This window comes from Eufriesea mexicana, unplaced genomic scaffold (assembly GCF_001483705.2).
Source record: "Eufriesea mexicana isolate 0111107269 unplaced genomic scaffold, ASM148370v2 scaffold143, whole genome shotgun sequence".
Taxonomy (NCBI): Eukaryota; Metazoa; Arthropoda; class Insecta; order Hymenoptera; family Apidae; genus Eufriesea; species Eufriesea mexicana.
This window is the reverse complement of record NW_016908322.1, coordinates 570151-580904: the sequence shown is the minus strand read 5'-3', so window position 1 is coordinate 580904 and position 10754 is coordinate 570151. Positions and strand designations below refer to the sequence as shown.

At 51.2% G+C, this 10754-nt stretch overlaps 1 protein-coding gene across 1 annotated transcript in view; it reads right to left on the bottom strand.

Moving 5' to 3' along the window:
- Positions 1 to 10754, bottom strand: part of LOC108555191 (netrin receptor UNC5C) — a 39486-nt gene that overhangs the window by 8775 nt on the left and 19957 nt on the right. The window contains exons 3-6 of the mRNA XM_017910736.1: positions 3252 to 3665; positions 2231 to 2512; positions 1720 to 1887; positions 160 to 324 (exon numbers count right to left, since the gene is read on the bottom strand). Of these exons, the coding sequence (XP_017766225.1) occupies positions 160 to 324; positions 1720 to 1887; positions 2231 to 2512; positions 3252 to 3665 (1029 nt within the window). The remainder of the gene's footprint in view (positions 1 to 159; positions 325 to 1719; positions 1888 to 2230; positions 2513 to 3251; positions 3666 to 10754) is intronic.

The following is a 10754-nucleotide window of genomic DNA, read 5'->3' as shown; positions in this document are numbered from 1 at the left end:
CCCTACAGCCGTCTAATATCCTCGGATTCGGGCAAAAAGAGGGTGGTCGACAAGCTTGCGAGTTGCATATTTGCCGCGAACAACGTATCTTTTTCACGCGAGCGAGCTGGCTAGTGGAAGCGTGTCGCGACGAGTGGCAAAGGATTTCGTGTGACTTACTGCTGCACATGCCGCCGGTGCAATTCGCCACGCTGATGTCTCGCCCCTGGCAAGGCCGTCCACCGTGGCTGGGCGGTGGTTCGTCGCAGGATCTTCTTCTGGTGTGCGTACAATCGGTGCCGCACACCGACCATGCCGACCATCTGGACCATCCTCCGTCCACCACTGTCCCCGGGAAAAAAAAAACAGACGAACGGTTCGAAGGATCGTCTTTCTTTCGCGGGGTCGTTAAGGGGACTCGGATCGACGTAAAGCGACGGTAAAAAGCGACGTGGAAACGGGACGGCCGACTCGTAACTCGTCCGTATCCCCACGAGTCTTGTTCGAAAGCCATACTCGTCAATTCGGTCGCGAGAGCTCGCTTCCTTTCCGTTTAATTGACTCGTACGGTCCGTGGAAAAAAGCGGACCCCGTTGTGTATGCGTTTAATCTTCGGCCATGATTCGACTCGTTGCGACACGATACTTACAAATGGTTCTTTCCCCCTTTGCGTATCTTTTTTCCCCCGACGTTTAACCGGGGTACTACTCGGGACCCTTTCGTTTCATTTTCCTTTATTTATTTACTTTCCCTTTTTTCCATTTCTCGTATCTGGTCGTTGGTTATGTGTTCTTTATTTTTTTTTCTCCCCCCCCCCCCCCTTTTTTTCGAGCGAATTTACGAGAGGACACTTACCTAGAGTGTTGGTGAACTCCTCCAGAGTGCCAGCTATTCCGAAGCGAGCGTTAGACAGAAAGACGTATAGGTGCATTATCGAAAGCGTACAGACAATTCGTGAGTAACACATGCGCACACGTAAACGACGGTAAATGGTACTATAGACTTTGGGATTAGCCGCTTGTCTCGTGCTCCTCGCTTTTAACGATGCATATATACCCGCGTGGACGTCCACCTTCTTCATTATCAATTACTTTCCATTTGCATTCACGACTCCACCTTCGTCCACAATACCGTTCGAAACGGCTAACCATATCAAAATTCCGCGAATGCAACGCGTCACCGCGAGCCACGAGACAAGGGGTTAATATTTCACTCGTCGATTCTCCTCGATTCCCCGCCGTTTCCCGTGGACGTTGCCCCCGACGATTTTCAATACGCTCCGCGCGCCGCGATCGTGCGCGTGCAGGTGTCCTCGGGATGTCGCGAGCGTTTTCGAAAGGTGAATACGATTTAAGAGAGCCGAGAGCCGCCTCCCGTAGAGACACGGCGACATTGACCCGCGCGGGGGAAAGAGGGAAGCCCGTAAATCAAACGAGAGAGCCTCTCCTCTCCTCGGCATCGGTAATATCGGTCCGTCGCGGCGGAGAACCTGCTTGCGCTCGTCGTTTCCCGGCGACGCGACTCACAATCGGAACGAGGAGAAGACGATCGCTCCGCTCGCTCGTTCGCCCGCCACCGGATAGGAATAGCCGAGCAGCAGCAGCCCGATATCGGAATCCGGCAAGAAATCTCTGTCCGGCCGTGGAACCGAACGGCGTATCGACCTTAACGAACCGTCACATGCTTCCTTGAAAATCCCCTGCCACCCCCCCGGGGGTAACGAATCCGCGAGACACTTACCGGGACAGGCGATGTTGCAGTCCATCTTCTGCTGGGACGGGCCCATGCACTGCTGACCCTTGTTCATGGGGGCGGGATTCGTGCACGTTCGAGTTCGTTTCTGGCCACCTTTCGCGCATCTCGAGTGGCATTCCGACCATGCTGACCACGAGGACCATCCTCCGTTCACTGCAACCAAAGTCCAATTGGCGTTTCGATTTTGGGACTTATTATACGCTTTGCGCTATTTCCGCGTCTAGGGGATCCAATATACATGTTTCGCTTTGCACTCGCGACAGTCGCGCGAATAATCACGCTAGCATGCTAGGATACTGGTCGATTCGATAGACGTCGCGAATATTTAGTCTCCGTAGAATATCATCGCTGTAGCGTATAGGATTTTAACACCGTTTGCCTTCGTTACGCCAATGTGTACCATCGGTAGCTCAGAATTAAATGTCACGTCTATGCTTGTGAATCTGTATATTTGTTCAAACGAATGGAAATGAAGGAACAGCAGAAAGGGACTCACCGTAAACCGTCAGGCTGATAGGTTCGCTGAGTCTCTTGGCCGCGATGTTCTCCGCGACGCAAGTGTAGTTGGCCTGATGGCTCAGCTTCGCCTGGCCCACCAGAAGGTGTCCCTCGCTAGACACTAAAAGCGTGTCCGTCTCCTTGTCGACAGGGACGTTGTTTCTTAGCCAGTACACCCTCGGAGGTGGCACTCCCACGGGAGGATGACACCTGATTTCGGTACCGTGTCCTGCCTCCACCGACACGGAGTACGGTGGCGATTCGAATTGCTTCTTCAGATCTGGGAAAATGCAATTTCTAGCTCTTTGAAACGGAACGCGAACGGACGAACGTATTTCGCGGAGAAAATAGGAACTCCTCCCCGGTTCGAGGAACTATAATAGGTATAACGGGGATGAAGAATGTTTAGAATCCAGTGATATCGGTAAGATCCCGTGAGAAAGGTAAGGAACTATTAGTCTGTTAGACATATAGAATGTACAAGCGCGTTTAATCGTAGATGAAACTAGCAAATCGAAGGGAAGATATCGACGTGTCTAAGCCATTTCGCGGAGCAAAAGTTTTTGTTCCAACGAGAGTTACGTAAGCGCAAAGCACCGGACAAACGGTCCTTTCCTAAATTGATTCTCTTAGAAACTCCATGGTTGCCGGTCATTGTGTTGCCTCGCATTAAGGGTCGGAATTAAATAATGACCTCGCTTAGGAGAATCAAGATAATTACGAGGGGCCAGAAGTAAGACGAAAGTCGTGGCTGCCCGACTGCGGGGCAAGCGACTGTCTACGGCCAAATATTTATTGGCAAAGTTCTCGGAAGAATAGAGACATCTCGCGTTGGGCTGAAACTTCTGCGCAGATCGGGAATAATTACAGCGTCTCGCGCGTGATTACTATCATAATTCACTCGCGTATCGGAAATTTTTCTTCGTTCCAGAAATTACTCTTTGCTCCACGATTGATCACGCGAGAAATTAGAGTACAGTCTTTAGAGAGATCTCGAGAGATATCGTTTGTCTACTTACAAGCAACGTCGATGGTCGCGGGTTGGCTCTTGATCTGCCCCGAGCCAGACCAGGCTATACATTCGCATTTGAACTTATCCCTGCCGAAGTACTCCTCGATATGGTCTCTGGTTATGTTCAGTTCGCAATCGACAATCCTGGTGCCCGTGTGCGGGTCCACGAAGTCCTGTTGCTGCGAATCCTCCGCCCTCGCGTCGTTGCACCGGAAGTAGATCTGCAACGCGTGTGCGGCCTTGCAATGCAACGTGGCCGGCTTGTTCTTCACGACGTACGAATCGACCGGTTCGGTGAGAAATACGGGCAAATGGCCGCCCGCCTCGGAGATTAGCTCCGTGTCAGTGGCGATCGTCGCAGAGGGCACATCGTCTTCCTCCAGGAGATAGGAATCCTCGTCCTCCGCGGCATCCTCCCCTTCTGAAAGCAAATCAAAATCGTTTCCTGTCATTTTCGCGTGCATTTCTTTTTATTTCGATTTATTTGGAAATATCGTATTTCCGAAAGCTCAATTTCCAATTCGATTGAAACTCGACTCCATGGTTTATTTTGGGATATTCCTGTTAGGAACGTGGAGTATTCTAGGAATTAGGATATTTCAGTTATTTTGGTTTATTTCGTATTATTTTCTTCCTCGTCGCTTCTATTACCGATATTTTCGTCGGTGCTAAAACTTTTCTTGGTACTTTCTGTCTCTTTATTGCTCCATTTTCTGACGTTTATGACCTAACTCGTCATCGACTATTCGGGCCCCATAGCTTATTTTTGGGTGTTCCTCTTGGGTGTCCTAGGATTTTATGATATTCCAGGAATTCGAAACTCATATTGGCTTCTTTCGTAATATGGTTGTTGCTCGTTTTCTCTCTGTCTGTTAATGATCCAATTTTTTCTTTACTCTCGACTCGGTTTATTGCTCCATTTTCTGACGTTTATGAGCTATTCGTCATCCACCACTCGCACTCGAGACGTCGCTTCTTTAATAACGTACGTCGTAGATGTATACCACGGTAGAACATCTGTTAATAGCAGATTTCGATCCGCCTACGCGATCTACGCGAATCACCGGGTACCGAGTCAGCCGATCTTTCCGATATTAATTCGATATAAGCATCCGTCTATCGCGGCGCAATCCTGATCAGGATTCCGGATCGGATTAAAAATCGGACGAACGATAACGGCTGGAACCCGGCGGATCAGTGGAAACAAACGGCTCTGCTTATTATCGGTTCGTGATAAATTCATAGAATTGGATTATCATCATTAACGCGCGGCAGGAATAGGGAGGGGAGGGCCTGGCAATCAGGCAGGATCAGGCTGGAAGCGCAGTCAGTCATTTGAATTCTAAATACACGGACCCTGCCCCCACCTCATGCGCCACCCTCTCGGCCGTAATCGTAATTTACGATCGAGTTATTAATTCGCGCGGACGTTATTCACCGGCCTCGGGGCTTGTTTCATCGGAATCGTGAAAATTCTATATTTGCTTGTCAACAATGGCCAGCGCCGGTTTCCCTCCCCTTGTAAATCCTCACGCCGGCCCATTAATGCCGGCGTCTCGCTCGCCGGTCCGCACGCGTCCAGCCCGCGAACAATCGGCCCGCTTGCACGCGCTCGCCCGCCTCGCGTCGCGCGAGCCTGCAGTAATGAATTTTCGGATTTACGCGGCGCACCGGTGCACAAGTCCGATGCATTTCCCGCCAACCAGCGGTTAGACCTTTATCCCCGTGCGACATTTGGCCGGGGGCCACAATTTTCATCGCGATAATCGTCGCCGTTCTGTATCGGACCCAGTCTCGCGCCACTTCCACGAGCAAGGGCAAGCGGAAAAATGAAATCGCGACTCTCGTTTCGGGGTTGCGCAACGGGGGTAACCGAGAGTCCGTATTTTCCCTTTCTTGCGAATATACCGCTGATACAGAGAGCTCGGATATCACGCGACGGTTAACAAGGGATACGTTAAATTTTAGGTCCAGAAGGGGTCCGGAAAATAGAATTTACCGTCGGGATGATAGTTGTGGAAATATTTGTTCAGAGAAGAAATTAACGAGCTTTCCTACTGGATTGTATTTCATTTCCGATTATACTATAGACGCACTGTTATTCTGCTGGGAATACGAGATATTATAATGTGGATATTTCAGTTGGAAAAATAGAAGCGAGTATGATCGAGACACGACCACCAGTTGTAGATCACAGGTCTACCCCGTATATTATACATCCTCTGTCATTCTTGTCTCTTGCTCTTGTTTTTCGTTCTTCCGCTTTTATTTTACCCGCGTCGATCGCGAACGATTCTCGCGATCTGCCCAGGAAATACCGCAAGTATCCAACTCGATCATTTCGAACTCGAGTATCGGCGTGAAGATTCGCGTGCACGTCGATCCGACACCGCGATCGACAAACGTCACAACCGGGGTTTGTCGCGGCAGCTTTTTATCGTTGTCGTTGCTCGTTATTTTTTCACGCGGTACAGGGGAAGCAACCGGCTATGCGGACGAATCGAAAAACGGGGGAACAAAAATCCGCTTCTCGCGGCGAAAAAAATTGTCAGAATTTATACCCGATGGCGGGCAGATACCTTCAATATCCTGCCCGCGGAGATAGGAATCGAGCAACGGGCAAATGAGAAGCGTCGGCAGACGAACGAACGAACGAACCCGAAAAGAGGAAAGAGAAATATAGAGACACGCGGGCACACGCATATATGCGCGCGAGAGAACGAGAAAGAATAATGGTGGGAGAGAAAGTTTTCGGCAACGTGACGTACCGTGGCGAATCGAGGCGCGGCTAAAAGAGAATTTTCATCGGTTTTCGATAATGGGTCTCGATCGACTGGCCGATGGGATGCAGCGGAATCGCGCCACGACCAGTTTTCCCTCGCACGCGAATCGTTTCGTACGCGAATCGTCGTTTGCCACTTTGGCCCACCGCGACGAGTCGTATCGACACCACCGTCTGACAACGTGGATTTTCCGCGGGTTAGGTCGATTAAAACGAATATCGTGCACCCTGGGATTCGTCCGTCCAGCGTGTTTTCTTTTCGCGCTCGAACCACCCCTTTCATCCCTCTCCGGGCCCTCGCGAGAGCTAACGCGTTCCTGCCGAGTCCGACGAATCGACACAGGCGAAAATCGGGCGCCTCCTAACCACAAAGCGCGCTCCACCTGTGGGAATCTCCGTTACAAAGTAAACCGTGCGCCTTTTCATCCCCTTTCTTCGTTCATTACGAGACCCTGGGACACCGATTTCCGACGGAGTCGATTAAAACGTACGACCACCGTCGCGCGTCTATCCATCAATCCGCGGTGTTTTCTTTTCGCGCCTTCCATCTCCTCTCCTCTTTCAACCGACTCGGTCAATGTGTGCGAACGTTCGCAAACACGCGATCGTGGATCGGAGCGTGACGATGGAGAGGAAAGGAGAGAGAACGGGAGAAAGAAGAGCAGAGGACTCGATGGAGCGAAACGAAGAGGAGACGAACAGTCGGCGAAAAAGGATTTCCATCGATTTCCGATAATTCCGCTGATCGGTTGGCCGATAAAGTTTCGCGGAATCGTTCCCGTCTAATTCCTCCGGACGAGTTCCTATAAATTCCTGATGGCCATTTCGCGCACAACCCGATCTCTTCCCCGCCTTCCCGTGTCTTTGATTGCACCTACACGCTCGCCCGTACCACGCTAATTCGCGCCAACCCCCGACTCGCCGGCTACGACTGGCTGCAACCCCCGAGGGCCGATTCTTTTTGCCTCGACATCGCGAGAGGCTACAAGAGAAAAATAGAGCAACCAGATGAACGCTTAATCGAGCGATATAACTCGCGCGCGAGCTCGAGAAAAAGAGAAACTTGGCTCGATCGCGTGGGGCTGCTGCTGCTCGTAGGGGGTTGCAAACGGAAGAACCGGCACCGCGCGTTTTGCCTCCATTGCGTGGATTATTCTTCGTGATTCCCCTTGGTTATTTACCCGCGGATAGTAATTCTTTGATAGATGAAGTTTTAAGCTTACGCCGTGGATCAGGCGAAAGGTGGGTTAAGCTCGGGCAATTTAAAATTATCGATCCGGCCTCTGGGTTCTTTTCGCGCGTATTTTATGGAACGCGAGCTGTACTTTCCGTAGAAAGTGAACGGAGTCTCGCAACAAATTTTCCGAATGTAGCACGATATCTCCTCTCTAATTCCCTACCCTAAATTACCGAGTCCCGTATTTTCCGATTGCGTCGAGACCCGAGATACCGAGATTACCTGGAAACACTCGAGAGACTGCCGTAATTATTTAACAGGGACAACATCCGATACGTCTCCGTTGTCCACCGGTATCCGCACGCGTAAACCATTCTCTACCCACTGTAACGCGACACACACCTCTACCAGAACGCTATCCCGTAGCATCTACGCCAAGAACAAGACACCGAACACCAACCCCGAAACCTCGATCCTCCCCTGTCCCTGTCTACTCCGGCCGAGCCCGACCACCTCGGGTAATCTCCGATCTATCACCGAATCAGCCGCACCTCCCGGACAAGCCGACCTCTGTCGAACTCTCTTTCCATCGCGCCGCGGTAATTGCTCGTGGCGAATACCCGGTCTAAACAACCCTGCTGCTGTTGCTGCTGCTGCCGCTGCTGCTACTCCCCGACGAAGAAAAAGGGGAACGAAAAAAGGGCAGGAGTTGCGGGTGTGACGGGGTGGGAGTGGGTTGCGAACTTAATTGAGCAACGTCACGCGACACGCGAGCTGCCGTGGTTCCTAGGGAAAAAGCTCATCGGTTTCCGATAATTCGGAACGGAACGGGTGTATCCGGTGGCCGGCATCGAATCAGCCGCCACGAGATCTGCGCGCGAGGCCTCTCGTTAGCCGGTGTAGCCGGATGGTTAGTCGTGTCTCCTGCCTGGATACGAGTTCCCTCTTGTGTTCGTGCGTACGTGTGTCCGTGCGTGCATGAGCTCCGCGTACACACACACGTGCACATGGGGTATCTCGCGTGGCTACTATGTGGGTTGACCACGTATTACGCCGACCAGGGACACGAGCGCGAGCGTGTACAGTTTCAGCGTGTACCTACGGCCGAGGGACCACACATGACGCCTCTTAATTAACAAAGGTACCTGCAGCACGGCCGCTCTTGCTGGCCATGCGAGTCCACGGAACGTGCGCGTTCCAGAGAGAGAGAGAGAGAGAGAGAGACGAAGATGCAGATCGGAGAGAACGTGCTTGACCGTGGACGCGGAAGATGGACGAAAGATGAAGGAAAAGTAGCGCGGATGAGACGATGGGGTGTAGGAGAGCGTGGAGGACGCGTATTTTTGTTGGGCCTCCGATGTAAAGTACGGTTCTGGGTTAGGTGAGGCGTTGGTGTCAGGAGGGGTGTTAGGTCCGGGTTATTTATGGCGGTGAAAGTGGCGAACAATGAGGACTTGAACGGCGACGACTCTATTTCGAGGCGACTGGTCAATGTCTTCCGTCCTTGGAAACGAGTTCCATTCATACGGAGCCCGGTACTTCGGAAAAGTATATTATCTGGTCCTCGCGGAGTCCATTATTTCTTATTACGCGCCTTTGTGAGCCAGTTGGGAGATAAAGAACGGAGGAATTTCAAAGAAGCATGGCCACGAGATCGGTGAGCAGAGGATCGTTGATTTACGAGCGTGAAACACGCGTGTAACAGAATCTGCGAGGAATTGATATTAATCACGACGCGTATTTTAACCGCGGCGAGAGCGACTGTTGACGATTCCAGGATTAATTAACCCGTTCGAGTTAACCGTGTCCAATGGTACTCGCGAATTTGCAACGAGATACACCGATATCTCGCGACGGCACGCGTCATCGAGACGCTGTAATTCGCTGTATAGACGACCACGAGAGACCGCGAATATGTGGAAAGAAAAAGAAAGGAAAAAAGAATTCAATCAAATAATTCCATTTAGCTCGATGAAATTCATTCTCCGACCTCCTACGCGGCGAGGCTGGAGATCCACGGATGGAGTAGGAAGAAGATAGGATCGAGGAGATAGGTGCGAAGGGAAAGATGGAAAGAAGACCAAAAGGCAAACGCGCGGAGGAAGGCGAGCCGAAGAGAGCGAAGAGGAGGAAGACGAAGGAAGGAAGAGACAAGAGCTTCCTTGTTTTCTCGCGTCACGTGCCTTGTTATTTTAGCAGGCCGAACGCCGGCCAAAGAGTAACGCTTCGTGCTCCGGGCTTCATTGACCCCGCCGCTTCGTTCTTCCTCCTCTCTTCCGTGGCTACGCGTATATGCACGGATCTCCCGTCAGCCGTGCACCTAACGAGCCTCGAAATCAAGGTGCGAGCCCCGACGACCCTCGTTGACACCTTGACACCGCGCCGCGGTTCAAGGGTGCTAATTTGCCGGGAAAAAGGCGGAGGGAGGGAATTGAATTTCCAGGAAGTCCGATTCCCAGGAACTACAAGTTTCTCGCGTGATCGACGTTACCCCGCTTTGCGTTCCACTCGTGTATACTACGCTCTACGTTATCTCGTTTATCTCGCTGGAATTATCGAGAAAACGTGGTAACGGTCGTGTTTTCGCCGCGTCAACGACTCGACGTATTTATTCCTGTTTGTCAATTTTTATAGTAGATTTTATCTAGTTCCTACGGGGAATGAGATAAAATACGGCAGATGTTCCGGAACGCGTCGCGCAGGACACGGAGTAGGTATAGGGTCTGCTATTCCACGATATTTCTGGCATCGACGTGTTTCCTTTTATCTCGAATTCTTTGTACCGAGTGGGAAAAGTGTCACGGAATAGGAGTATTCGACCTTGCCCGTGAATACCGCTGTATTTCAAAAGAATTCGATCAGCGAAATATTTCCAAAGCCGTGGCAATTATAACTCGTTTCAGACGCGGTACTCGGACGTTGGACGATTAACGCGAATTTTGAAACACTGGGAAAAGTTGAAATAGTCGATGGGTTATTCTCGACTCGCGCGAACCTTTCGGTAAGTCGTTCTCGAGTAGACAGTTGAAAAGGGAAGCCCTTTGGAGAGGCCTGCGACCCCGGATTATCCGTAACGACACTTATTTCGGTCTGGAGAAGTCAGCGCCAGGTGCGAGGCAAATATTTTGAACGACTTTCGTCGAAAGGTGGCGAAAGGTTGTCGTTGAAGAATTAACGTTTCCCATGAATCGGTCCCTCGGAGAGAAGAGGACTACTTCCGGTGTCGAGGGTGTACTGAAATATACAATAAGACGGCGCCTGGCCGCCTCGAGTCGCCATTGTGTCCCAGGCTATTCACGGTTCACGACCTTCGGGCCCAAATAATGCCAGCCGAGTCTCCGTGGGTCGGCTTCCCGGCTCCCAAGCAACTTTGTTCTATCGTCATTCCGGTTAACGAGAGATACGTCCACCAGTGGTCCGTCTGTTTCTTTATCGATCTCTATCTTGGCGGACAAGCCGGAACGTGGATCGATACCGAACCGAGAGGAAGATGGAAGAAACAGGCGAAGCGGGAATCGATGAGAAAGCTCTTTACCTCTCTCTCTCTGTTC